Raw genomic sequence first — 27382 nt, forward strand, 5'->3', positions numbered from 1 at the left:
AGCGGGGTACCTTGACCGTCTTCTTCACGTAGATAGCAAGGATAAAACAAGCCGCAAGACGTTCTCAAGCTCATCTCGAGGCTCCCAGAGAACGCGACGGATACCTCTTTTCCGATCGAACCACACCCTCATGAACTCGATTTGTCGCATATCTCTAGCCCTTCGATTACAGTCCAGAGCATCTCGGAGGATAACAAGATCAATAGACACAATCTCAGAGCTCGCAAAGCCGTTTATTACACTATCTGTCGACCATTTCGGGCCAGATATGTCGTCAGTCAGTGAAAATATAGCTGCTGGCACCAAGCGGAAACGCAATGGAGAGCCAAAGTTCTACGCGGTGAAGATCGGGTTTCAGCCTGGAATATACAACCATTGGAACGAGTGTTTGGCTCAAGTGACGGGATTCAAAGGCGCAGTCTGTACGTGATATCTCGGCTAAGCCTTCTATTTTATATCGTGGCTACGTCAGTAAGATGAGCGAATGTGTGTGCTGATGATACGCGCGGGTCTAGTTCAATCTTTTCCATCACGGGAGGAAGCAGATGCTTTCCTCACAGGCAACAGGGCTCCATCCCCCCAAGACGGTTCGACTTCCACATGTACGAAATTTTACGGCATTCAGAAGGGCCGAGTACCAGGCGTATACACAGATTGGGCAAAGGCGCAAGCTCAAGTGAGAGGATTTCGTGGGCCTCGATATCGAAAGTTTTCTACCCGAGAAGCAGCAGAGGCGTTTGTACGAAATGGCCAGACATCGTCTGATAAGGATTCGCTACCGGGGGCTCCAGGGTTGATGGATGGAAATTCAAAGGACAGTATCGGTAACGAATATGCTGCGGGGACAGGACCACTACCGCCTGGTGCGGAGGATGGGTTTGACCCTAACATACTACTGGATCCAACAACCGGAAAGATGGTGTATAAAACACCTGAACAAAAACAGGAGACGAAGATGCAACCGAAACCGTCCGGACCACCGGGCATGCTGAAGATTTACACTGATGGAAGTGCTTTGAGGAATGGAACATCTCGAGCTAGAGCCGGTGTAGGAGTTTACTTTGGGCCGGGTGACGAAAGGTACGTAGTAGAAGTGAATCTACAATGCCCGTCTCCTGTTTTACCATTTTTTTTCTTGCTGACACAGTTTGTTTTCTTCTCTCTCATCTAGCAGAAATGTTTCAGAACCCCTTGCAGGCAGCCGTCAGACGAACCAACGAGCGGAATTAACAGCCATCTCCCGGGCACTCGATATAGCGCCCAAACACCGCGATGTCACTATCTTTACGGACAGCAAGTACTCGATCGATTGTGTCACTGTATGGTGCATAAACTGGCAACGAAATAACTGGGTCACCTCGGCTCAGAAACCAGTCGAGAACAAGGATCTTATTCAATCCATTCTAGCTAAGATTGAAGAACGCAATTCGTTGAAGGTCAAAACACTATTTGAATGGGTGAAGGGGCATAACAAAAACGCCGGCAATGAAGCTGCCGATCGGTTAGCAGTTAATGGTGCAAATATGGAGGAGGTGAAGACTGAGGAATTGTCTGAAAGTGCCGAAAGCTCGAAAAATAGGATCAAGACCAAGAGTCGATCGAGGCGGGAGAGTGACTAAGCAGTTGTTAAGAGGAGCCGATGTGACCATTTCTTAGCACTTCATATCCTGTTTTTCTACGATTTCAAGCCCTTCTAGGCCAGTGGCCTTCTTACAGTTGCATATAGTGTATACGTTTCTACACTTCATGGCGTTTGGGTTCTATTTGAAAGGCTAGATAAATTGCACAGTGTATGTATACATTACATCTATTCTAGCGAAGATCTCTTCTATCAACATTGATAGCCTTTGGCAGTATACCACTAATAGCTCGGGGGTATTCTTGAAAAATATATACATCGTTGTTTCTACAACAACATTATTAAACCAGCTTCTTTAACGTAAAACAGCCTATATTAGTTAGTATCGAAGATATAAAGACGCCCTGGGGTCATCGATAAAAGGCTACTCCTACAGCCAGGGCGGCAAGCAGCATCTTTCTTATTCCCAAGGGCTTCCCTAGAACAGCACTGCTTGGACTGTTGGTAGAAGCAGCAGCGTATGTGTAGTAAAGACTGGCATCTGTCTGAGTACCAAGAATAGTTGATGCAGTGGTGCTAGAAACAGTCGCCGCGGGATCAGTCTTCGACCATTGATTCATGAATTCATAAAATTCAACCTGTGCAGGAACTTGTCCACAGTACGCTTTGGACGCAGCTTCTACATAGCTCTTGGGGAACCAGTGGTAGCCTTTTTTGGGGGGGTTAGCTGAAGCTCTATACACAGCAAAGCACTGAATTGATAATTAAAATACCTTCGACTCCACCATGTGTCTCGAAACACTTCATACATCCAAGAACAGAGTCAAAAAAGGGGTACTTCTCGCAATAGCACTGTTGCTGTATGTCGAAATCGTTTTTATAGACTTCCAAGCCTGAAAACGTGCCATTGGTGTTTTTGAAGTGGCAGTTGGCATTGATCGCCGCTTGCCGCAGACATGGCGGTCTGTCGATCAAGTACGTTGGCCGTGGAGCATTAGAGTCCGTAGGGGAAGCCCGTCTTTTATCGATGTCGAATGACTTGTCGACTTCGTAAGGGCGGCCAGGCAAATAGCAGACATTCCAGAGGTGGTGATCGAGGTCGGTAAGGCCAGAGTACTGACTCGAGACAAGGTAGAATTTGGACACCCATGCACCGTTAGGGAATACTGGGTAGGTTTCTGACCCAGGGAAGGCAGAGATAGTGCTGGAGGTGGTGGTTCGGTCATAGGGGTCAGCGGAGGTCGGCGTTGGAGCCTGAGCTGGAAGCGGCGTTACCAGATCCATGGCTGTGACACTGCTATGGTTCGCAACTCTTGAAAAACCCTGTACACCGCCTTGCCCTGAGATTATCACTGAGATCTGCCCTTCAGCCTTGCCTTCCGACCCTTTTTTTTCTTCTTTTTCTTCCTCTGTCTCCTATCGTTCTTGTCGTCGTCTTTGTCTTCGTCGTCGAAGAAGCTTTTCCACGCGAAGGATCACGCTGAGTCAGCTGCCGTTAGTTATCTCCACGTGATATTTATCCCGCAGAAAGCTTGGCAGGGTTGCTTATTTTTCTTGGCATAAAAACCTCCCGAGAGTCTCGTTCCTGCTAGGAGCGATTTGGGAGCGAGAAAGCGCCATACGGAGTGTGTTATATCAACTGACAGAGCCTATTGACACGGTTGTATATGATTCGTACAGAGTGCTTGACCGGGGATAATATCCTTGAATTCCGTAGCTTGGCCCCTGGATTCCTTAAGGCGATAACCGAAGGGCCCATGCGGTAGTTCAGCTGCATAGCGAACGGAAGAACCAGCGCGAAAATTTGCACGAGATAGCTATGCGTCATACCGCGTATCGCTAATTGGCCGTTACGATGATCCTCTTTCAGTTCCCTGCAAACACTCTGGATCCCGGCTTGTCATCTGGAGATCGCAGATTGGTGGAGAAATCAACAGCCCACAAGGTTTGCTGTAACTAAAAGGGATAAACGGGACCCAGTGATGCTGTCGGGATTATGTAGCGAGAGTATTTAATCCTCTCTGGCTCCCCGTTCGCCCATGTTTCAATCCCACTATCAGTTCGTTGCATACATATTCCATACCCTTATTGAATTCTAAGGCTATTGCCGACGGTCTGTCTTTCATTAGTTAACCAACCCTCCAATGAGCGAAGGAAGACATCAGAGTGTTGTCTGGAGTATAAGAATGAGCCTGATTAAATAACACAACGCCCTCACTGTCGTCTTTTCGCGGCCTTGTTCAGATCAACCCCTTATTTCTTTTCTTTTTACAAATTGTTGGAACGCCATAACCATCAGTCGCACCTGCATTTTGTACTGTTCAATTTCCCGGGTGAGCTATAGCCCTCCTCATCAGTGACGAGAGGGCTATCGACTAGACTCTCAGGTTTTGTCACCTAAAAGGAGATTCATCCCCTAAGTGGGAAGTAAGCCCCTTGCGCTCACCGCGTTCCGCTCCGCCCCGGAGGGAGTTAGAGAACCTCGGCAGAACATCCACAGCAGCGGAATCAGCGTCACCCAAGTTTGCATACATTAGTGGAGGAACCAGTGGCGAAGCCTGGCATGCCTACTCTTGCAGTCACCAATTTTAATGTTGTGTGTGCTACCTTGGGTGGCTTTATTACGCTCTTTGGTTTAGTCTCGTACCTGTTCAAGGAACAATTCTATTTGTCGGAAGCATGTAAGCAATTCAAGGCTCGTGTCACTTGTCAACGGAGACATCTTCTAAAACTGCTATACAGTGATTTCGCTCCTTGCGGGTGTTACCTTCTCCCCCCATGCTGCGAATCTCATAAGACCCATAGACTATGCCCTGGGAAACCGAGAAGCCTTAGATGACATCACACTTTACTTTAGCCGCTTAGTTCTGGGAGTCCAACTTGTCCTTGCTGGTGTCCAACTACCAAGCCGCTATCTCCTTAAAGAATGGAAGAGTCTCTCCCTTCTCCTTGGACCAGGGATGCTGGGCATGTGGATATGCAGTAGTCTCGTCATCTTTGCTCTTGTGCCAAAGCTGCCTTTCCTCCATGCCCTGGCTATTGCCGCATGCATCACTCCCACAGATCCAGTATTATCCAATTCTATTGTCAAGGGCAAGTTTGCCGACAAAAATATACCACGCCCCCTGCAGAGGATTATCATAGCTGAGTCCGGTGCTAATGACGGCCTGGGATACCCTTTCTTGTTCTTTGCCATGTATCTTATCCAGTTCAATGAAGCTGGAGGTGCACGCAAAGCGATGGGCCTGTGGTTCGGTGAGACATGGGGCTACACCATTCTGCTGAGCGTGGTGTATGGTGTTGCTGTAGGTTGGGTAGCCAAAGAATTGCTCCATTGGGCTGAGGAGAACAGATACATTGATAGGGAGAGCTTCCTTGTGTTTGCTGTTGCGTTGGCCGTAAGACTTGTCTCCATCCCGGAAAACACCTTTACTCTTGCTAATATGCAAACTAGTTGTTCATCATCGGCACCTGCGGGATGATTGGAAGTGATGATGTACTTGCCTGCTTTATTGCCGGCAATGTCTTCACCATCGAGTAAGTCCACGAAGTCTTTAAATATACTTAATTAAATTCTAACATAGAATAAAGTGACTGGTTCCGCCTTGAGACCCTTGATGATTCTCTCCAACCAACAATCGACATGCTGCTGAACTTATCTGTGTTCATGTGGTTCGGGGCCGTTTGCCCCTGGCCCATCTTTTTGAACAACAACATCATCCCCATATATCGGCTAATCGGGCTAGGAATTCTAATTCTATTATTCCGCCGGCTTCCTGTTGTTTTCGCTATGCATAAATATATTCACCAGATTGAAGAATTCCGTCAGGCCGCGTTCGTCGGATTTTTTGGCCCCGTTGGTGTCAGTGCCATATTCTACCTGTATGTTAGCCTAGAATACGTCAGGAGCAACTTTATGGTGGATGGGAAGGTAAGAGAAGATGGAGAGCGTCTTATTGAAACGATGTACATCGTCGTTTGGTTCTTGACTATCTGCAGTATTGTAAGTTTTGCTGCTCCAAATCAACTGCTAAACTTCTTTTCCTGTTTTGGATAGACTAACAGTTCCCCAGGTTGTCCATGGGCTGTCTATCCCTATTGGAAAGCTCGGTTTCAGTATACCACGAACACTTTCTAGCGCCCTCAGTACAAGCGTTGATATTGATTCTGAGCGTGGCCCACATTCTGGCGTCAACACTCCAGGTTTACAGCATACAACAAGTATAGCTACTTCTACCCCTGCCCCGAGAACATCACGGTTCATACCGGGTAAATTCCGCAAGCAGTCAAAGGTAGACGGCAGCCGTCCGCGAGATAGTCCCCCAACACCAGTGGCATTCCGCATTGGTCGTACCGTCATTCCGGAACGCAACGATATAGACGACAACGAACATGACGATATTAGTCCGTTGCCTTCGTCCAACTCGACCATTGTAATCTCACAAAGGGCCAAAGACTAAGATGGCATGACAGGAGAATTAACAGGGGATACGATACACCGCTTTTCTATGCCTGTAAACACGAACGCCAGTGCTTAGCAATGAAAGAGAGAAACAACGACAATGGTAGGTTTAGCTGCAGGAAAAGGTTATAGATCTTAGGAACTGGAGTGTAAGTCACCATAGGTGGTCGAATAGAAGGGTGGATAACACATCTCAGTTTTATTTAGGATAGAGGGGTGAGGGTGGTGGATGATTATCAAATTGGATATGGTAGATAGGGTAAATACATTTAACAAATTGGATACTAAACTGGCGAAAGAGTTTGAACCACACCACACCTACCAAATAGTTAATTCCCCAATTATCTTGGTTGGCCCTATTCGTGTCTCTTCTCGGTTTCCTCCGCCAGTTGGACCTTTTCATCCCTCCGAACTTCTGCTGGGTCCCCTCGAACCGGCATACCCGCCTTTCTGTAGATCCTATCAATGCATTCCATATGATGTATTGAATCTTCATAGGGCACCCAGCATATAGGTTCCTTATCTCTGACTTTCTCTACAAATGCCTCCAGTTGCCATCGATATGTGCTCCAGTAACTCTTTCCTCCCTTCCCTCCTGTCGTCCACCTTTCACCCCAGAGAGGTCCCCCAGAGCTCTGCGTCTTGTACTCCGTAATTCCAGTCCGCTTATCGGTGATGGAAATATAGTGATAGATATGGGGCATCATTGCGTTGTAGAAATAAACTATTGCAGCGTCTGTCTCCACCTCGATTGATGGCAGTTCCCAAACACGAGGGAGAATGCCACCTAGCTTTTTGCGAGACAAGTCAGTGTAAATCCGGCTGGTGATGGGGTTACCCTCTTCGTCCTCAAAGAGCAATAATGCATGCATTGCAGCGTCAACACGGTTGTCCTCCATTGATGGGCGAGCTGCTGCTGAAAGAATTTCTTTTGGGCTCTTGGACTGGAGCGCATATTGAGTGAAGGATAAAGCATACGATTCATCCATTAAAGAACCACCTAGAATAGCGTCACCGTGAGTTTAAAGAAGGTAAAGGAATCGTTGCATATTGAGGGTATGAGCATACCGCTTCGGTCATATTGCCATCGTATATCTCCTTTGGGCACTGCAGGACTATATGTCATCCAGGCATCAGTACGAATGATTCTACCATATCTCTTTGAGTCCAGAATATCCTTAAACAGATGGGCAGCCGGATGGAATTGCCAGTGAAACTAGAGTAGTAGCGGTTACTAAAGGGCTCTAGGAGAATGGAATGCGCAGAGAGCTTACAGCCTCTTGGATAATTAGCCCTCCCTTCGATGCACTTTCGATCAGTGCTGCTGTTTCAGTACAATTTGATGCAGAGGGCTTTTCGCAGAGTACATGTTTTCCAGCAGCTAATGCCTTCTGAGCCCACTCGAAATATATATTGGTTGGTAGGGAGATATGGACAAAGTTGATAACAGGATCATCTAGAAGCTCCTGATAGGAGCCATATGACTTTGAGAAACCATATCTATCCGCCGCAGTTTTCGCTGTCTGCGCATCAGTAGACGCAATTGCATATAAGTCCACATCGGGATGGCTTTCTGCGGGATGGACGACTGCAGTCATCAATCTTAGTCGATGCATTGTTCAGGTAAAGAGGTTAGCCTGGGGGTTTAGTTACCGGCCGCAGCATTTATCCTAGTAGTTGATAGGACACCGAGTTTGAGAGCCCTCTTAGAGGACTGCGATTTACCATGGAAAAGCGAAGATGCATAGTGCTGAGCAAACGTACAGCCTTGCAAAAACAGTGCCATGGCGATGGATTATTTCATTCCAGGGTGCAATACAGTAGGCAATCTCAGGAAAGGACAAATCTTCCCATCGGCTGCCTGATTATCTAGAAGATATATGATGGCCTAGCTGGCCTGACGTCATTCGGATGTCATAACTTGCGGATGGAAAGGTTGAGACTATCACCTGCGGTCCAATGGTTGTTGTTGTTAATATCCAATGATATCAAAGTATATTAGTGGTTCATTAGCCGTCGCATACCAATAATTCACCATAACTGCTATGTGCACAATGGTTATGCATCTCGGACCTGCTACCAATTGACCGTCCGTGATCCGAAGCTGGTCCGTAGTAACGAGTAACTACAAGGAAGTGAATAATAGGTCCTAGCACTTGCGTTGCATCAGCGTAACCCTGCAACTCCCTTGTACATGTATCTGAGTGGCTCGCCGTGAGAACCCGGGACCTGAAGGATGATCAAACTGGGGTAGGCCGTCCACAGGTGCACTGTACTCCGTCCTCCGTCCTTCGTCCGTATCTCAGGTGTACATACCAAGTGACGAAAACAAGCAGCCAGAAACGCCATCCAACCGCGAAGCAACTTAGCTGTTATGTCGCCGTCGAGACGTTAAGTGCTCCATGGCTGGCCAGCTAACTGATTTTCTGGTTACACTGCTGGCTGCCACGATCCGGGGGATAACTGACTAAAGTATGAAGCGGGCACTCTTCTCGTACCGCGGCGCCAGCGTGCCGCAAGGATGACCCAGCGTGTTGGTTCTTCGGGCACATCGCCTTCAACTTACCAGGCTGGCGGATTCTATTAATACATTGGGCTCGCCAGTGGGGATCCGTGGCATGGATAAAGGGGACGCGTCTTGCTAGTCAGCTAGTTAGTTGACTACCTAGTAGTTAGCTGGTTGGCTAAGGGGGATGATTAGTGAGGGAGATGATGTATCTCTTGTCTTCCCCCTAGTCTTCCTCGTTTTGGATATTTGCCACGCAGCGCTGTTGACGATGACCACAGAGACAACCACATACATTTATATAACCAACTGGGTGTATATCTAGATGATAACCCTCCAGCGGTCGGGATCAAGGGTAGAAGGAGCTGCGAACTGGCCTCCAACCCGTTGTGTCGAGGCGCAAGACAAGCCTGGGCCTGTTGGATTCAGCCCAAAAAGCAAACATAGGCCAGTCTGCACTGTGAACAAGGAAGAGGGAAAAAGGCTCTCGCCTACGTGCCTTTTGCCCTGTCTTGACTTTTATGAGACGAGTGCTCTTTTTGATTTTTCTTCGTTCTCAAGATCCTTTTTTGCCTCCTGTCCCTAATAGTTAGTTACTCCTCGATATCCCGTCGTGTTCTGTAAGTAATACACTTTGACGGCAGAGCAGCCAGCATTGTTTTGGCTGTTTTAGTTACGAGACAAGAACCCCATCTCGTATAATTATACCCAGCATCTCGAAGATTGCAGATTAGAAAGTATGTCGTCCGAAAGACTTTCTTTTGACCTTGAGGGTGCACAATCTTATGTTAGAACTCCAGGGACAATACCCGTTGTGAGATTTACTCTATAATACATTTTACGCCTCTTGGAAAGTTCATATTTCGAGACATCATGAGTATGGACGATATAATCGAGGTGGACAGTGTAAGATGCCCGCATATCGTAATCGTCAATCGGTGTCTAACTGGGCGTATAGGAAGCTGGAGACACCCCTATGGAGTATGAAACCGATATTTGGCCGCAACAACAACAGTAAGTAAATAACGGCTATAAGCAGAAACCTATGAAGATGACTAGAATCTCATACCCTGTACTAATATCATCGTGTTCCTCGCGCGCAGTGGAGCTGCGTCTGTTTCGTCAACTGTATACAATTATAGGTGATTTTTCTCATGGCGGTTACATTTTTGAGCCTTGCTAACTATGCTTCTTGTATAACCACATAGATACGAAGTAAGTTACTGAGCCCCGATATAGCTTGTCTATGGACCTGTGTATTGTGCCTAGTTCCGGAGTTTGCCGAAAAGGAAATACAATGTCCAACCCAACCCAGGGTAGCTACTGACTTGACTCTAGAATAAACGGCGATATCACGGCTACCGAGATGGAGCATATCTTTTGGTTAGTTGACAAGGATATACAAACCTCCCGTATATATACCCGAGTAGAGAGCTATGAACTTACTTATATACCCCTGGAAAGCCAAATGATAAGAGAGAACAGGATCGTATGGACTTGGTAGGTGTTCACTCCAATACACTGGAAACAAAACTCCTGGGCCCTTACTGACTTGATCTACAGGAACACAGGATATATTATCTTCTCCTTAACGGCAAACTATATCGAGCTCCATTGAAGGGAAACGTGGAGCGTGTACTTGACCTAGGGACTGGGACCGGTACCTGGGCCTTTGAATTTGCAGAGTGAGATAGCCAATTTAATCTCGGCAAATATATTCCTTGGATGGGAAGCGTTGCTAACCTTACATCTATAAAAGGCGCTATCCTCGTTGTGAGGTTCTAGGTATTTCGTCAGGTTATATCGAATTGATATGGACCTTGCTAATATGAAAACCCCATAGGGACTGATCTAAGTCCAATCCAACGACTGTGGTGAGAACCTCAATAGAAAAACGAAGAAGCCGGCCAAACATACCTGCTGACCTCTGTTTCTTTTTCCATATGCAGGGTGCCACGAAACTGCACATTTGAGATTGATGACTTCGAAGAGGAATGGCAGTACCCTGAATCAAGCCTCTTCAACTACATTCATGCCCGCAACCTTGCAGGTTCCATATCGGACTATGACAAGTTCTTTGTCCAGGCGTACGAAAACCTGCTTCCAGGCGGGTATCTCGAGATGCAAAACACAGAAGCAAACTTCTTTTCGGATGACGGAACCCGCGAAAGGGCCGTGACAGCTAACTTATGGCAAAAGTTACTGGTGAAAGGGTACCAGAAATTTGGAAAACCGCTGAATGTCGAGCATACCTGGGCGGGAAAGATGCGAGCAGCGGGGTTTGTAGATGTTGTTGAAGAAGTCGTTAAGGTGGGTAACATGCAGTTGGTGATACAAAGCTTGCGTTGTACAGGTTACGCTGACCCTCTTCTGCATATGCATAGGTGCCTGTGGGACGGTGGTCGTTAGACCCAAAAATGAAAGAGATAGGTCACTACCAAGCAACGAATATTCGGGAATGGCTGGAATCGGGCTCACTGGCCGTATTTACTCGGGTTCTGGGTTGGACCATTGAAGAGCTCGATGTTCTTTTTACAGCGGTCCAGAACGACTTTTCTGATTTTCAGTCACACCTCTATGTTCAGATGAGGTTTGTGTATGGCCGGAGACCGAGCTAGTTGAGCAGGTTAGAATGAAAGGCATAGGGAATAGGTGAGAGGCAAGCAGATAATTCATTTCTTCTTAATATATCTATGTATGTTGTAATTCATCTTTCTATCTTTACTTTCGTTTGCATTCCGTTCCCTGGCCTTAGGGAAGGTAAATAGGTACCTCCAATTAAATCAAAATGGTAGTAGAATAAAGACGTAAATATAAGGGAGAAGAGAAAAAAAAGAGGGAAGAAGAAATCCAAGGCCGAGACGAAGACAATAGAATCGAACAGCAGGGAAGAAGTCTAGAAGCTAGAAACTTTTACGACCGCTCGACTTCAAGTGATTAACCTGATGTCTGTCACTTAAATGACGTACTGAATAATGAAGTTAGCCTGGGTAAGCCACAAGTAAGGATGTAGGTAGGGAATGAACTTACGGGGATGAAAAGGTACGGGACCTGCTTCTCATACTGGGTCCATGCATCTCCATACTTAGCGCGGCATCGCTCGATATCTCGAGCAGCACGATGGGTGATCATGGCAGCGAAGAAGATTGGGTAGAACCAAGGGAAGGGGCTAGTGAATCCGGTAATCAATCCCCAGTTGATAGCGAAGTAGAGATCACAGGTGTAGTGGATCTTGCGGGCATATCCGTCTGAACATTAAAGTTAGTATGGGCTATCATGACAACAATTTAATCTTTGCAGCGGTAAAACTTACACCAGCCATCAGCAAGGATAGTGTCCCCCTTCTTGGACGTGATTGTCTTTGGGTTCTTGACGGTTTGCCATGGGAGCTGCGGGAAGGTGTTTCTGACCACGGCCAGACCACGGGATTGTTGACGGAACCTGTTCTTCTGGCTGTTGGTGGTATCCCAGACCCAGTAGACGAAAAGATAAGCAACGTAGAGGAATCCAAGGGCGTATTTGTTCCACGCGTAGGTCGAAGGGTGACGGTTGGCGAGGAAGACGGTGCAATGGCAGTAGCTGAGCGGAACACCAGCCAAGTTCCAGAAGATAAGCATGAAACCCCATTTTTCATAATAGATGTCCCTGAAAGTAAACAAGTTAGCATGGTGCAGAGCATGGTAAGTAGATGTCAAAGGTTCATACCAAGTAGGGATGATCAATTCCTCTCCCTTTGAGCAAGCATTGGCGTACAAAAAGTGTGCCATGAGGATGAAACCGACTTCTCCAGAGACGTATCCGTAGAGTTCGTACTGTCTGGCAGCCGCACCCATGGATACAAGCAAAAGGATGTACCATGGCAGCCGAACCTCGAAGAACATCTTAAAGTCCAAGATTCCAAATAGTCTTGGGTTCAGCTCGGCACCCATGAAGAAGTCATAGATCGGGTAACCGGTCACGCGATGCTGAGCACCACGAGCAATGGCGGAGAAATAAGCGATAATTGAAATGACGAAGCCGGTAATGATGGCTACGCTCATGATCGGACCAAATTCATCCATGATGGTATACAACTTGAACACTCCGGTGACGTGAAGGGCAACGGCCAAGACGATAGTGGTGTAAAAAGACCAAACGGCCGAGCAGTAGTAGGTCAATTTCTTTCCTCCCAGATGCTCCAATGGTCTACCCTGGACGGTGATTCCGGGCAGATACATGTATGCGAGGGCCTCGAAGATGAAAAATCCCCAATAGATCGACCATGCCTTGAGCGAAGGGAATGCGCCGGTATATACCAGGTTGACGAGGTGTAGCAAGAAGTCGGACATAGACTGGCCTTCTGAGGGAGTCGGGAATGCGCCATCGTAGTAGGTCGCTCCAATCCACATGTAGTACATCAGGGCAGGGAACCCTATCATCATCGCCGTCACGCCAGGAGTTCCGCCAAACTCGATGTGGTCGGTGATCTTATGGTCTTCCGCAGGCTGCTCTGCTTCGGCTTTCTTCTCCTGGTGGCCGTTAGCAGCAGCACCGTTGGAGCCATTGGCAGTCGAGACATGCTCTTCGACCTCCTCCCTGGTCTCCTCCACTATCTTTGCCGTGGTTCGTTTGCGAGGACTCGACATCTTCGGCTGCTCCAGCGACTCAGCGAGATCTGAGCTCACTTCGGGTGTGGCAGAGGAACGACTCCTGGTGATGCGTCGCGGAGTCTCGAGATATGCGTCCGGCTGCACTTTTCTAGTGATTCCCCAATAACAAACAGTAACTGTCAGCCGTGTACGGACTATCTAATGGCCCCTTTTGCTCTTGTTGAAAGGAAAGAAATCGGCGGCAGCTGGAGGGCGTCGCAAGCCAGCTATTTATGTATCTATCACGCCTCAAACTACTACAGGGCGGCGCTCTGGTCATGCAGCAAAGGCTTGGGGCCACTTACCTGGGGGTCTTCCCGGTCTGCGATCGTGTCACCGTCATGGCGAAGCTGAAGTAGAGGATGTAATGTGAGTATTCCACAGAAAAAAAAAAGGAATAGAACAGACGATGCGCCAGCAAGATGAAGAGGAAAAAAATAGGGGGCAAACCTGGCGGGGAAGAGCGAGAGCAACCAGATACTGCAAGGGTTTTTGCTCGCCAACCAGGGCCCCTGGGGATGCGTGAAATTAATGGGAAGACGAATTATTCAGGCAGATCCTTGGGTTCTTTTCCTTTTTCTTTTTTTCCCTTTTATTCCTTTTTCCTCCCTTTTCCTCCCTTTGCTTCTTCGTCCTTTTTTTATACACGGTATTTTTTTTTTCCTGGTGTTTATCAACATGAAGCCGAGGGTCCAATTGACTTTGTTGGCCCCTGGACTTCGGCCTTGACTTAATCTGGCTGGGGCAATTGACTGGACAGCTCACTAGTTTAAGGCATCGTAATCCCTGGCAAGCGAATGCGAAGAAGCCAAGATGCGCACTAGACAGCGCTAGACGGTAAGCTAGGGACACTGCAAGTTAGCGAGGGAGAGCTTGGGTTGTTTGTTTATATAAAGGCGGAGATGGGCATATAGATCAGGGGCTCGGGGGCCTGGGGTCTTGGGGGCCTCTGAAGGGCCGCTCTGCATTGCCTGCTTGCTTTAAGTGCTATATACAGATGTTGCAAGCCTGTCTCTGTTGACAGGCAGAATCTATTGGCATTTTGCTAGAAGTAACTAGGAGATGGTGTTCAGAGATGTATCCCCGGAAGGCCGAATCTGTCATTTATCACCATAGGGTTAAAAAAAAAAACTGGACGCTTTGTTAGTATTAATATTCAAAAAGAATTGGCCGCAAGTCAGGCCGCTTCTACCTGACTATGCTGCCCGTCGTGCATTGGTCGACATCAGTGTGATCTTCTTAGCCTTCTTTTTCTTACCCGGTGTGGCACCGGGCGTGTTCTTACCAACCCCGCTACTGCTGCCACTATTGGGGTTGGTGCCATTCATGATACGTTCCTGCTGCTCGGCCAGAAGCTCTGCTTCCCAATTCTGAAGCCAACCATCGTCGTGACTAGGCGCATAATGATCCTGACTCGAGCTGGCGGTGGGGGAGCTAGATTCAACCATAGCTGTACCCCATACTGTGCGGCGTGAAGGCGGGCTGTTAGACGGCGTTGCTAGAGCCGCAAATGACTGGCGGTTGTGGTTGTTGCGGCTCTGCGAAGAGGACCATGGAGGCGAGGCGGTGGAAACGCTGGTGTCTACATGGTCGTCGTTGTTGTTGGCCAGGCTGCTTGCGCCGGGGCCAAGTGGCTGGAAGTCACTAGCGCTGAAGGGACGCTCACTAGGAGACGATAGGCTCGACCTCTTCCGCCGATTAGCCCCTACTAGCCGTTTCTCATCTTCCTCCCGTTCAGCACGGATACGCTCTTTCTCTTCACGAGCCGCCTTCTCGCGATTCCGCTTCCGGCGGCGTTCGATGTCGACACTGAACTTCTCAAGGACACTGGGGCTGACCAAGTCAGTCCAGTCACATTCTAGAAAGGTAAGCTCACAGCCATATGGTAGATGGCTTAGGTATTTGACGCGTTTGCGTAAATCATCGTCCATGATATGGCCCGTAGATATGTGCTCGACTCGGGGTAGTATGGTGGACGGGAAGAGGGAGAAGTCGCCAAACGCCGACTTGAGAATCCGTATGTCAAGAGATGAGAGATAAAAATGGGGTAGAGCTTGGTAGAAATAGTATGGCACGTCAGCAGGGTGGCCCCTTTCTGACTCGTGTGTGGTCGGATGCGATGTCCTTTCATCCGATGAAGCCGGTTGCTTAGTGTGCGGATGATGATGCTGATTTATATCAAGCTTAGACACCCTAGACGAGATATCATCATCTTCTCCCGGCTTTCTTGACATTCTACTGGGTGCCGTATGATGCCCTGAAATTGATGATGATGTTCCAGGGCCATGCAAACCCGCAGTCTCTTCTGTATGTGGTGCGGTGGGTGGAGATGGGTCCTCCCCATGTTTGTTCCCCTCTCCGTCATTTCTATGGAAATGGGGTGGGTTACCAATTCCCTTTATCTTTTCCTTGGCCTCTCTGATGGCAGCCATGGCTTTCTGAGTCCACGTTGAGTCCTGCCCAAAGAGAAGCTCGTCTTCCTGTTCCTGCTTCTCAAGAGCTTCGAGCTCAGCATCATACTGTGATATCATGTACTCCTCTCCGCCCTTCATGAACCGTGCATAGTCGGTCACTTCTGCCGCATTATACCACGGTAGATCGTCCTCTGGCCCGTGTGGGCGACGGTCAGCTCCATCCCTTGGGAGGGCAAGAGTGCTGCCAGGTCGACGCATGACCAGCCTGAGAAAGACGTCACCGCCTTCCATCAATGTATCGATCTCCTGTCCCGAGTACCACCTTACACATCTGGTTTCAGACATGTAAACTGGGTCCCAGCAGATTGGACATTTCTTCCATCTCGCCTTCTTCACAGGCTGTGCATCGTGCTCATCAGCAGCGTGTAGAAAGCGGATAAGACAAGGCAGACAGAATATATGTCCACATTTGGCCATCCGCGGAGCTACGGGTACACATAGACAGATGGGACAGCTGGTGGGCTGGGAAGTGGATGTCGACACCAACACCTGCAGCACAGTGTCCCAATCCAGATGGACATCTGCATTAGTGGCCTGTGCATGGTAATTCTTCTTCGGGTTCACTATAAACCGGTAGTTGGCATTGACGTATCTGCATAGGTATCCGTTGGTCAGCCTGTCTAGCTCTGCAACAAACATCCTTGGGCTAGCCATACCTCGCCTTGTCAACACGGTGAGAGCCAGAGTGGTAGGTTACGTGACGATGGGGCCGAAAAGGAGACGAGTGAGGGCGTGGAGGGAGGGAAAAGTTCATCAAATGGGTGATAGAGGTCTGGCCTTTTCTGCTGGAAGTTGACCTCATGGCTGCCTGCATCTGAGTCAGTGGGGAGTTCTTTGGACAACTAGCTCAAACAAGGATAAAAGAGGGAAACGCACGGCTTCAGCAATGGCATCCTCATCTACCAGACGAGGTTTACGCTGACGCTTGTGGCTCGCCTTCTTCGACTGATTGTTCCTGGCTGAAGCTAGGTTGCTGGATGACTGGCCTCCAACGAGCGGCCCAGAGACACGACGAGCTGCCGCGTCTGCGCCAAACGAGTACGACTGCGACGGCGAATGGTATGACACCGGCTGGCTGGAGGTCCCGGTCAGTTTAGATGGCGCAGAGGACTGTCCTGGGCCTCCCGACATTGTTTGCGCGTATCCTGCGAGGCCTCCAAGCTCCGTCTTCTTGATGACACTGAAGCTGTCCGGGCGGGACCCGTCATGTCACCAGCAGAGAGCACCGCTGTCTCCTCCCTCACAGTGCCGTATCGAAGACACCGTCACTGCAACGCCCGGTCAGCAGCGGCTTTGACGATCCAAAAGAGAAAAAGATGAAGTCGCTCTCCGTCCTTCTTCGTCTTCCTTCGTCTTCACCTTCGTCGCTCTTCGGCTTCTTCCTCTCGAGCCATCGAAAAACGGACGAGGAGGGGCGACCCGGGTGCAAACAGGACAAACAGCCAGCCAAAGTACCTTACATCGTCGCTGCTGCGCGTAACAAGCAGCCTCGTCTTCCTTTCTAGGGCTCGACAGGGCGCAAAAGAGGCTGCGAACTGTCTGTAGCGAGCTGGTGGCATCCATTGGCCTCTCTGCGCCCCAGATATTTGCGAAAAGAGACGCCCAAAGGCCGCTGTCGAGAGGCCGCGTCCGTCGCTCTCGCTCGCTGCCCAACTTCACCTGTCGCTTTTTGCTCTGGTCCCGTGACCTCATCCTTGCTCGGGGACAAAATTTCCCTTTTTGGGAATTCTCAACGACGTCAAACGAAACAAAAAGGCAGACAGGAAAGATTTTTATAGAGAGAAGAAACACATTGCTACACACGCTCGCTCGCTCGCACATACGGTAGAGCGAGACATCTACTTGCTACTGCGGCTGCTCGTCTTGCGCTGGCCTCGTCCTCTGTGAGTTTTGTGGAATATTATTTAAGTGGAGCGTGGGCGAGCACCGGTCAAAAATACCAATACCTGACTAACCTCACACTTCATCGACCAGATTTCTTGACCACGGCCAACCCCAACCGCCATCACTGCTCGACCGACCGACGGGCTCCTGGATAGCTAGAGCTTTGCCCTTCCGCACGCGAGAACAGGCCTGTCTGGTCCATTACTATGCATGGCGTCCAAGCAGAGCGCATTTTGACAGCCAGTCAAGCCGCCTCCGAGAACAGCTGAAGGGACCATAGAAAAATATTCCAGAGACGCCATTCGGTCCTTTTTCGCCCGCGATGAACCATCATCCCCCTCCTCTGCCGCATGGGCAGCCTCCCATGCCCCCTCCGCGGCGGCAGCATGAGGTGCCATACTCGTCAGCGCCTCCCAACGTCAGGTCGCCCGGCTACATGGCCTACCACCACCCTCACCCGCACCCGCACGCACTCGGACACTCACACGGCCATGCTCACGCCCACGGCCACGGACCAGTGCCCATGCCGCCGCCGTACGGACCCCAGAACTTCCAGAACTGGTATCCGTACCAGCAGATGCCTCCTCACCCTCCTCCAATGCAGCCATACCCGCAGTACAATGCCCCGTTGATTGTTTGCTCATACCCTCGGCCTCAACCTCCGAACCACGCGCCACCTCCACCACACATGTCTCCAGCCCTCCGGACGCAGTCCAGCACCCCCATTACATCTCACCCGTCAGCCTTCTCGCCTACGCCTCCCGTTTCCTTGTCTACGCCGGCAATCACCGAGCCACAGGAGGACCAGTCCACGCAGTATCCTTCAACGCGGTCCGGCAGCGAGGTGGGCAGCAATACCTCGACCAATGCCTCAACCAACAACAGCGCACGCCCTACACCCCCTCCAATCACTGCCAGAAGAGCAGAGGCTCGGTCAGGCGTAAGACAGGTATTCCAACCTCCAGTGAGTTCCAGGGCTTAGTCTTGCAATTCGTCTCTCCCTTGTTTCCCTCTCTGCAAAAGAAAAAGTTTGACGGGCTGTAAACATGTCGAAATGATACTGACCCATATTTTTCTTATCCATAGCTCCCTTGGCTGTCCGTTCCAGAAGCTCCGTTCCCTTCCAAGCCTCCACGACGTCGCCGTAAGAACCGTGTTACTCAACCTTCATCCCTCGCAGTCGAATTGCCTTCCAAGGACGAGAACGAAGCCGAAGACACCGAGCCGCAAGTGAACAATGTTGAAGAGCAACCATCTAAGCCCGCCTCTGTTCCTCAGCCTGAACCGGATACCCCATCTCTACCTCCGGCCACCACCACCACCCAACAAACTCCAGTGCACGCCCGTCAGGCTAGCACTGCAAGGGCAGGTGTTCCGGTCGTCCCCGTGGTCCCGTTGCTTTCCCAAAGCCCGTCAGCCTCTAAACAGTCAAAACCTACTATTCAGTCTACTCCTGAGAAAGCGGGTACAGCCGAGGCAGCAGCACCACCAGTCATTGAAAACGGATGTGCTCCAACCGAGGACGAGTCTCAGCCGCCAGCATCTTCTGATACTAATAGCAATGAAACCCCGTCTCCAGCGGCTCAACGGGCTGCTCCAAAATCTTGGGCGGATCTTGTTCGCTCAAAGGCCGCTGCAAAGCAAGCGGCTGCCGCTTCTCCCCAAGCCGGCGCCTTGGCGCTCACGAGGGGCGAATCTTTGGCCGAAGCACTCAACAGCTTTGGCTCGAACGTTGATCAATATAGCGAAAAAATTGCTTTCTTAGAACCTCGTGGCCTTGTAAATACGGGAAATATGTGCTATATGAATTCTGTAAGTCTTTCCTTTTAACACGTCTATTAAAATGCCCAACTCTAACAATTCTGCGCAGATTCTACAAGTTTTAATCTTTTGCGTTCCATTTTATGAATTTCTTGATCAGATTGGCCGTCGTGCGGCCCATAGCTTCAAAAGTGACAGTCCTTTAGTGGATGCTATGTAAGCTAATACTCCGGCTACCCCGAATAGGCATCTTGTCCTCATGCTAATTCATCTACTTAGGATTATGTTTCTACGGGAATTCAGGGTTATTGATGCGGCATCTTCGGTGGAAAAATTAAGGCTTCGGTTGAAACAAAACGAATTGGAGGAGTACGGTGAATCTTTTATTCCAGAATATGTTTATCAAGTTATTCGACATCTCCCACGTTTTAGGGACATGAGAGTAAGCTAATCTTTGCCCTTGGATACGTTCAGAGTTGCTAATCCTGTCATAGCGCGGTCATCAACAAGACGCCCAGGAATTCCTAGGCTTCCTCCTCGAGGAGCTCCATGATGAATGTCTTCTCGCCACTAAGAACGCCATGGCGGACAAGTCTGACGTTTCTACTTCTTCTGATGTGGATTCTCAATCCATTGCAGACGACTCTACTGGTGATGGGTGGCTGGAGGTTGGCCACAAACAGAAGGCGTCAGTCACCAGATCATCGGGGGACAGCTCCGGAGAGTCTCCCATTACCCGGATTTTTAGCGGCAAAATCCGGTCTGAATTCAGAGTGCCTGGAAACAAAAATTCAGTAACTCTTGAGCCTTATCAGTCACTTCAACTTGACATCGGATCTCCTCAGGTGAACAACATCATCGATGCGCTTAAGGGTCTTACCAAGCCTGAAACCATGCACGGAGACTTCCAATCATCTCGTGGGCCCAAAGTCAATGCTACCAAGCAAGTCTTCATTGAAAAGCTACCCCCAGTCCTCATCCTTCACCTCAAGCGTTTCCAGTATGATAATGTCACCAATGGCACGCAAAAGATCTGGAAGAAGATCGGCTACCCACTTGAGCTTGAGATACCCAAGGAGGTCTTCCCCCCACATCGTCGCAATGCGCTTTCTGCCCAAAATGGTAGCCTCCCTAAGTACCGCCTCATTGGAGTTATCTATCACCACGGCAAGAGCGCAAGTGGGGGACACTACACCGTTGAAGTGCGCCGACAGGATGGACGTGAATGGGTCCGTTTTGACGACACCTACATCCGTCGTGTACGAAGTGAAGAAGTAGCTTTTGGCGGCAGCGAGGAGGATCCAAAACTGCTCTCTGCCGCGCTCGAACGCCACAACAACTCTACCGACCAAATTTCCAGCAATAACATCTACGACCAATTTGACGCTGACGAGCACGACCACCCGGATAACGGGAGAGGTTGGAGCCAAGTTAACGGCTCTGGCTCGGGCAGCCACTCTAGACAAAAGTCTATGGCCGCAGCCGCAGCCGCCGCTGCAGCTGCCAGCGGCAACGCCTCGCCTAAGGCCGATTCCGGAAAAGGCACCCCCACAGCATCCAGCAGCGCCCGTTTCGGCTCTTCTCGAGATAACAAAGTTGCGTATCTCCTGTTTTACCAGCGTATTCACAGCGCTTAAGCGAATATTTGATATATCACGAACAACTTACCCAAAGAACGATAAATGCATGCTATGCTTTACACCGCATTTTACCACGACCACCCGCGCATGCCTCTTTATTATTACTAACCTGTTGAAAAGAAAACACACCCCATAACCATCAAAATAGCCCCTGCTCGCTTGCATTGCTACGTATGTTCTACACATATCTGCTTTATGTATAGCCTGCGGCAGGATATATATGGTGCACAAAATGCACGGGATTCTGGTTCTAACCCAATCATTTTTTACCTGTCCTACCAAACATCAGCCCTTTACTTCCCCTCCCTCTTACCTACCCTTTGCCCTCCCGTTCGTCATCCCACCCTACCCTTCCCCCTTCCGCCTCACGATCCTCTCAGTTCCTCTACGCTCCTACGATCTACCTACCTGCCTCCTTCCATCCCACCCTTCTTCTCTTATATCAAATCATGTATTTGAGAAACGTATCATCAAAAAAAGAGGTTCCAGTTCTAGCCTTGATCTTTCCACTTTTCGGCTGTTAAGCTAGCCGAGTAATCCCAATAACTCGTAAGCTTGTGCCTAGATAGCAGTGACTTTTCTGGCTACGTTTATATGGCTTTAATACAACGGGCTAGCAAGGTCAAGCATGTCGTTGGTAGGGCTAAAAGCGGCGTTTGATTTCCCGCGTTAAGTCAATTCAAGTCCATAAACACCAACGGCCAGCACAGCTTGTACTTTCCACCGATAACTAGATAGGGCTGGTTGGGATATAACTAAAGTGGCTCTACCCTTAATTAAATAATATCGAGATCTGGCAACTCACACCTGCAGCTGCAATCATGTTAGTAAAGGAATCTACCCACGATGTGAAGACAACCGTCGCAGGGGAGGGGCAGATGAGTGAGTCTCCAACAACCGTCTTCTTTAGCCTCCCCCAAGTTCAATGTTTGTTAACTTGGGCTTTTGTAGGAATATACGTCTTCCATCCCACTATCCCAGGCTACCCCAATGCAAAGTTCCCTGGGGTAGTGGTATTCAGTGAGATCTATCAAGGTAGATAGAACCTGGAAGTGTTCTACGTTCTATTCTAACCGTCGAGTAAATAGTCACTGGCCCTGTTGCACGGTTTGCACGCATGATTGCTGGCCAGGGATACATCTGTGCTGCACCATCTAGCTACCATGAATTCACCGGTCCAGAGCCGTTGCAGTACAATGCCGAGGACACGGATAACGGCAACAAGTGGAAGATCACTAAGGTAAGTGTAGAATTTTAGTAACATCCATTTATTTTGATCCTAAGAGATAATCACTGTATAGAAAGTAGCTGCATATGATGAAGATGCCCGTCTCTGTGTGGACTACCTGCTTTCCCTGCCTACTGCAACGGCCGCGTGGCGCAACTGGGATGTGTCTGGGAAGCCCATCTGGCGTATAGATGTGCACTCGACTCCCGCATCCGGGCTGCTGTATGCTACTTTGCAACTGATATCCATAGCCAGTCACTCGGAGAAGGAAAGAATGACGACAGTCTCCAGCGAGCAGGTGATATCAAAGGAGAACTGGTAATGGTATGTATGATTGATCGCGATAGCCTCTTCTATGTGTCTCTACGGACCTTATAACTCGTCTCACCCTCCCATAGATTTTCGGCAAAAACGACAATCACGTCCCAGCACCGGGTCGAGATTTGATTCGTAGCACTCTGCATGAGAAGGGGTGTATGCTTCAGTTTCTATGAAGCTGCATGGGCACAGCGTATGTAATGTCATACATGGTTAACCACCCACTCCACTTATTATCAAGATCTGTAGCTGACCACTTCCAAAAGATGCATTTATCAGGGACGAACTGAGCAAAGGCCGATATGACCCAGCACTGACCAAGGTGTGCGCCGAGATGATGTTTGAAGTCTTTGGACGCACCTTGAAAGTCGAGCTAGGCGAAGGAGATGGCAAGGAGCTCGTTGTTGAAAACGTGTGTTAGGAAGGCGCTACGTGGACCAAGGAGAAGCGAGATGACCGCTGTCTGGCTTGCTACCGACGCCACGAGCAACAAAGAGGCTGATATGCTAGTCATCTAGCTAGCTACTATGGGGCAACTCGCTTGTGGCATTGACTACTACTCCGTACTAGCTGGCAAGGCAACTCCCGCCCCAAGCGATGGAAACTGAAGATGTACGGTGTAGCTGTGTATCATGGAAATTTTCACAGACAGACACCTTGAACATGTTTATCCCAACCTGTCTTACCTTCCTATCCTTATTTCTAAGTAGTGCCACGACCAAAGTCAGGGCTAACAGATCTTCCTCGTATCTACTACCCAGGCTAAGCATGTAAGTTAGGTAACTTGCATCTCGCATCTTGCATCCTCGCACCAACGTCTAAGCTACCCCCAATCCTCGAATAATAAAGGCCGGCGGAGCAGGTGACCCTTAACTAAAACTGCTTAATTACCGTACTGAGTAGCTCCGGAGCGTTTCATCCAGATAGCAACCTGCCCTGGTCCTGGCCGCCAGCTGTTTCATGCATAGCGTCCCTGTCCTGGCATCCAACTTCTCTGCCTCTCTCCCCTCTCCCTTTTTACCCCGGGCCGTCCGTCTTGCTCGCTCTGCTTAATCTCGCTCTTGCATCGTCTTCATGAACAAACATCTTTGTCATGCTTCATGCACGCTGATGCTGATCAACCTATGCTTCCTTATGTATATGCAGCCTGCTTGACGTATCATCTGTAAGAGCGTGACAAGCGCAAGGCACCCCCCGGTCCGTACCGTCGCGTACCAGCCTGGCAGATAAATTACGCCTCGTACGCCAGGACAGGCCTTGGCTCCACTGGCCGTGCAGCAAAGCCACCGCCTTCTCGGCCCGGCTCGCCCTCTGACTGGCCAGAAACAAGCCGTGCCTGGCTGCTTGATACACACCCGTGACAATACCTGATACAGCGACGTCTTGTCACTCGCGATACATCGAAACTTCTTCCCCTGAAACGCAAAAACATGAACAAAAGCGCTTCTTGTGCTTCTTCTCGGCCCTTTTCGACGGTTTCTACTCCGTCTCTTCGCTGCCATTGTCGTTGCTCGCTCTCGTTGAATGCCTTGGATTCCCTGATGGTGGCAGGGAAAGCTGATCGATGTTCCCGCCCTGATCGATCGATCGCAAGCTAGTCTCAGCGTTACCCAAGGAAAAGAGCGAGAGAAAAAAGGAAGCAGCCCGAAGCTTGCTGTGGCGTACCAGAAAGTGGACTCTCTTCTCTCCACCAGGAACAACTTCATCTTTTTGACATTTTTCTTCCTTCTTGTCGACAACTTCCCAGCCCTGCCACTTCTTCACACAAAGACAGACAGACAGACAGACAGACACACAGGCAGATTCACCTCCAACATCCTCGACAGCGACCTCGCCCTCGCCGCGACACCTCTGGCACCGCCGAATTCCTCACTCGAAACACCCTCAATCGGGCTGGGCCTTTGTTATCGAAACCGCTCGCCTTATCACACTGACCGCAAACTCCACCCTCACGACTGACCGCGGCCTTTTTTTTGTCACCTTTTTTGTCACCTCTTTTTCGCTTATTGAGCTGCCATTGTTGGATTTGGATCCTATCGACTGTCGCTACATATTCTGCTTGAGCTGGGGGAGGACGAAGAAGAAGGAAGAACGCATAGGTTCGCCAGCACAGAAAGAGTCCCATCATGGGGTCGACGCAGTTTGGCAAGTTTCAAGTACGCACACCAGACCTCACCTTCTTATCTCCGGACGTTATGATGGATATTGCTGGATGGACATGGCGCTGACGCAGGACTTGGGAATATAGAATTTCTGCCGGGACTCGACACTTCCAGTGTGCAATGTACGTTGTTTCTACTTCGGCCTGGGGTAGTGGGCTTCTATACCATTGCACGTACTGACAGCCATGGACTTGACAGCTCTTCATCAGGGACAATCAACCACCAAATGAAAAGTATGGCGGTTGTGCCTTGACGGGAATCAACCTTAGCAATGACCGAAACGTCGGAAACTTGGGTACGGCTGCGATATATTCCCTTGAAAGTCTACCCGTCGTCGAATACCGTTGACTTACCAGGTTTAATTAGGGTCCGTATTGCTTTGTTTTATCGCCATCTTCTCAGCACTGTTCTTAATATGGCGGTCGGAGAGGAAAAGGGCCGCTGTCGGTCGAAGGTGAGCTCTAGCTTTTTTATGCTTTTCGCTGGATCATCAGAGTTTGGGACTCTTGGACTAACTGGCTGCGGCGGGTAGGGAGATCCAACTGTTCCTGGTCGGGTTCATCATGATGTCTATTTGCGAAATCTTTTCAGTCGGCGCTTTCCCACTCAGCGACTCTGTTAGAAAGGTACTTACATCCACATACCTTGCATATACCCCAGTTATCCTCGAACTACTTTCACTGACCACTGCAATATATACACAGGGCTTTTCCGCGGCTCATCTTGCTGCTATTTGCGCCACTGCCTGGCTGCTCTTTCTCAATGCCATTGTCGGCTTCCAACTCATTGATGATGGTACCGCCGTGTCTCTTGGGCTGCTCGTCACCTCAGCTCTCATCCTCTTCGTCGGTACGGGGTACATTGGCCTCGACACCGCCTTCACATGGACAGGCCGCTTCCTGTCCAGCCACCGCGCACCTTACCAGAACATAGGACTGTACATCCTGTACCTTCTGTTCCCACTAATCTGCGTAGTCGGATTCTTCCTCCTCGAGACCTTCCTCGTTATCAAGGTGCTCAAGGAGAAGAGACCCATGCGTAAGTTACTACCTCTGGTCTTGACTCTACAGCCTAGGCTAACTCTCCACTAGTATACCTCACTATTGCTGGCCTGTTCTTTGCTCTGGGCCAGATCTTCGAGTTTGTTATCAGCATACACATCTGCAATGCCACCGATGGAAAGATCAATGGTGCTTTCTTCGAGACCCTCTTCAACCTTGCTGCTGTCATCATGGTATGGGTCTTCTGGAGCAGCATTACTGAAGACGACTGGCCAATGAATGTTGGCGGAGCATACAGTTAAATTCGTCTTGCCATACCTTTCCGAATTAACGGATATCGCTTACTGCTTACGAATGAGATGTCGACAAAGATATCCCTTGAAGTTCCAAAGCGGAAGATGCAAATGAATGAAAGAACGAAGTTTTTGAATATTACGAAAGTAAAGAGAGAGAAACGGCAAAAAAGAACGAACAGAATGACCTACTGCCATATGTTCGAATTTTTACCTCTTTTTCTTTTCTGTTTATTTTATTTCTCTACAACCATTTCTGTCGCAAGATCGTTTGAGATGGTCTCATATACCCACCCTCCCTACCAAATCTACATAACCAACACTTCCACGCCATTCGTTTCTTATAACCTTACTCACTTCATCCCCTCCTACACTTTTCAGCTAATCGGTATTCTAATTGATGTCCGAACAACTCACATACCAAACCATACGGAATGTTAATCTTATAATTACAACCCTTCCCCCCGGCGTTTTCTCCCTTCCCTCAACATCCTTATCCTGCAGCTTCTTCTGCATCCTACTTTATGATACTCACCTTGGATTAGTGTACGCTGGTTAAATTTCCCCTGCTGCTTTATGTTCCTACAGTGTTTCAGTCAAATATGTCCTTTTTGCGTTGATGATTCTCCTTGATAGTTATTTATACTATTTCCCTTGCTTTCCTCAGTTATTAATCTCCTTTCCTCATCCTTTTCTCGCGCTCCTAACTTTCTTATCCGCTCTCTCTCTTGGTTTGATCATCAGGTATGTACCTGTACCAATTAGTATAGTTAACGTACATAGAATAAACAGACTTATAAGGTTGACAGACGCTCTCTCTCCCCAACCAAGCCGTCCATCTACTCTGTCTTCTGCCTGGCAAACACGCCCATACCAAACCAGTATTTCCAATGGCACCAGGCAGGCCACATGCAAACTGCCTCGATATTATTTCCCGCCGGGTCGAACACGAACGCAGCGTAATAGAACCGTGTATACTGCGGCCGTACACCGGGACCGCCGTTCGACATGCCACCATGCTTCAGCGCAGCATTATAAAATGCATGAACATTTTCTCGATCTATATTGCCAGACATTCAGTATGCCTTCTCTCTCGTCTCGCATATTCATAGCACCACTTACTCCCCGTGCTGAAAGCAACATGCGAACTCCCATAGACAACCTCTGTGCCGGCAGCAGGTGCTGAGTCGCCGGCACTTGAACTAGGGACCATATTCGAAGAGATCCAGAACTCCGGATAGTATACGCCCATTCCAACCACTTTTGGGTGAGGACGAAGATGCTCCTTGAACCCCAGTGGAGCTAGGGCAGCTAGGTAGAAAGCTACCGTCGCTTCGAATACGTCATCTGGAACCGTCAGGCCGACGTGTGAGAAGCCCATTGTGTCAGTCTGAGTGTTATCCTCCTGTGAGATGAGATATGAGATATGAATTGCTTGATTTCGTT

The 27382-nt window shown here is 49.2% G+C and overlaps 11 protein-coding genes across 11 annotated transcripts; 6 read left to right on the forward strand and 5 right to left on the reverse strand.

Moving 5' to 3' along the window:
- Nucleotides 1-130: 130 nt before the first annotated feature.
- Nucleotides 131-1619, forward strand: MGYG_06396 (hypothetical protein; the record flags this gene model as incomplete). Its single annotated transcript, XM_003171803.1, has 3 exons — nt 131-422; nt 516-1080; nt 1172-1619. The coding sequence occupies 3 exons, from the start codon at nt 131-133 to the stop codon at nt 1617-1619; spliced, it is 1305 nt and encodes a 434-aa protein (XP_003171851.1).
- Nucleotides 1620-1989: 370 nt separating this feature from the next.
- On the reverse strand, nt 1990-2863 carry MGYG_06397 (hypothetical protein; the record flags this gene model as incomplete). The annotated part of the gene is made up of 2 exons (XM_003171804.1): nt 1990-2288; nt 2353-2863. The coding sequence occupies 2 exons, from the start codon at nt 2861-2863 to the stop codon at nt 1990-1992; spliced, it is 810 nt and encodes a 269-aa protein (XP_003171852.1).
- Nucleotides 2864-4142: 1279 nt separating this feature from the next.
- MGYG_06398 (Na(+)/H(+) antiporter) lies at nt 4143-6039 on the forward strand (the record flags this gene model as incomplete). The annotated part of the gene is made up of 5 exons (XM_003171805.1): nt 4143-4260; nt 4322-4977; nt 5034-5116; nt 5171-5582; nt 5653-6039. The coding sequence occupies 5 exons, from the start codon at nt 4143-4145 to the stop codon at nt 6037-6039; spliced, it is 1656 nt and encodes a 551-aa protein (XP_003171853.1).
- A 358-nt stretch (nt 6040-6397) lies between these two features.
- MGYG_06399 (NAD binding oxidoreductase) lies at nt 6398-7827 on the reverse strand (the record flags this gene model as incomplete). The annotated part of the gene is made up of 4 exons (XM_003171806.1): nt 6398-7041; nt 7110-7257; nt 7316-7629; nt 7695-7827. 4 exons carry the CDS (start codon nt 7825-7827, stop codon nt 6398-6400), a joined length of 1239 nt encoding a protein of 412 aa, XP_003171854.1.
- A 1593-nt stretch (nt 7828-9420) lies between these two features.
- MGYG_06400 (methyltransferase) lies at nt 9421-11165 on the forward strand (the record flags this gene model as incomplete). The annotated part of the gene is made up of 10 exons (XM_003171807.1): nt 9421-9453; nt 9506-9561; nt 9756-9762; nt 9886-9930; nt 10012-10047; nt 10111-10232; nt 10307-10332; nt 10391-10421; nt 10497-10857; nt 10932-11165. 10 exons carry the CDS (start codon nt 9421-9423, stop codon nt 11163-11165), a joined length of 951 nt encoding a protein of 316 aa, XP_003171855.1.
- Nucleotides 11166-11503: 338 nt separating this feature from the next.
- Nucleotides 11504-13518, reverse strand: MGYG_06401 (hypothetical protein; the record flags this gene model as incomplete). The annotated part of the gene is made up of 5 exons (XM_003171808.1): nt 11504-11515; nt 11578-11795; nt 11861-12192; nt 12253-13284; nt 13481-13518. The coding sequence occupies 5 exons, from the start codon at nt 13516-13518 to the stop codon at nt 11504-11506; spliced, it is 1632 nt and encodes a 543-aa protein (XP_003171856.1).
- An 853-nt stretch (nt 13519-14371) lies between these two features.
- MGYG_06402 (RING finger domain-containing protein) lies at nt 14372-16780 on the reverse strand (the record flags this gene model as incomplete). The annotated part of the gene is made up of 3 exons (XM_003171809.1): nt 14372-16241; nt 16306-16457; nt 16526-16780. The coding sequence occupies 3 exons, from the start codon at nt 16778-16780 to the stop codon at nt 14372-14374; spliced, it is 2277 nt and encodes a 758-aa protein (XP_003171857.1).
- Nucleotides 16781-17855: 1075 nt separating this feature from the next.
- On the forward strand, nt 17856-20931 carry MGYG_06403 (ubiquitin carboxyl-terminal hydrolase 10; the record flags this gene model as incomplete). The annotated part of the gene is made up of 5 exons (XM_003171810.1): nt 17856-18497; nt 18620-19345; nt 19404-19510; nt 19574-19736; nt 19789-20931. 5 exons carry the CDS (start codon nt 17856-17858, stop codon nt 20929-20931), a joined length of 2781 nt encoding a protein of 926 aa, XP_003171858.1.
- Nucleotides 20932-21755: 824 nt separating this feature from the next.
- On the forward strand, nt 21756-22901 carry MGYG_06404 (dienelactone hydrolase; the record flags this gene model as incomplete). The annotated part of the gene is made up of 7 exons (XM_003171811.1): nt 21756-21816; nt 21886-21969; nt 22023-22174; nt 22236-22384; nt 22414-22486; nt 22561-22636; nt 22747-22901. The coding sequence occupies 7 exons, from the start codon at nt 21756-21758 to the stop codon at nt 22899-22901; spliced, it is 750 nt and encodes a 249-aa protein (XP_003171859.1).
- A 1705-nt stretch (nt 22902-24606) lies between these two features.
- Nucleotides 24607-25945, forward strand: MGYG_06405 (chitin synthase export chaperone; the record flags this gene model as incomplete). The annotated part of the gene is made up of 7 exons (XM_003171812.1): nt 24607-24636; nt 24729-24764; nt 24841-24937; nt 25009-25096; nt 25175-25268; nt 25347-25680; nt 25734-25945. 7 exons carry the CDS (start codon nt 24607-24609, stop codon nt 25943-25945), a joined length of 891 nt encoding a protein of 296 aa, XP_003171860.1.
- Nucleotides 25946-26775: 830 nt separating this feature from the next.
- On the reverse strand, nt 26776-27317 carry MGYG_06406 (glyoxalase/bleomycin resistance protein/dioxygenase; the record flags this gene model as incomplete). Its single annotated transcript, XM_003171813.1, has 2 exons — nt 26776-26996; nt 27059-27317. The coding sequence occupies 2 exons, from the start codon at nt 27315-27317 to the stop codon at nt 26776-26778; spliced, it is 480 nt and encodes a 159-aa protein (XP_003171861.1).
- Nucleotides 27318-27382: the final 65 nt, after the last annotated feature.

Source organism: Nannizzia gypsea, genomic scaffold, assembly GCF_000150975.2.
Source record: "Nannizzia gypsea CBS 118893 supercont1.5 genomic scaffold, whole genome shotgun sequence".
Lineage (NCBI taxonomy): Eukaryota > Fungi > Ascomycota > Eurotiomycetes > Onygenales > Arthrodermataceae > Nannizzia > Nannizzia gypsea.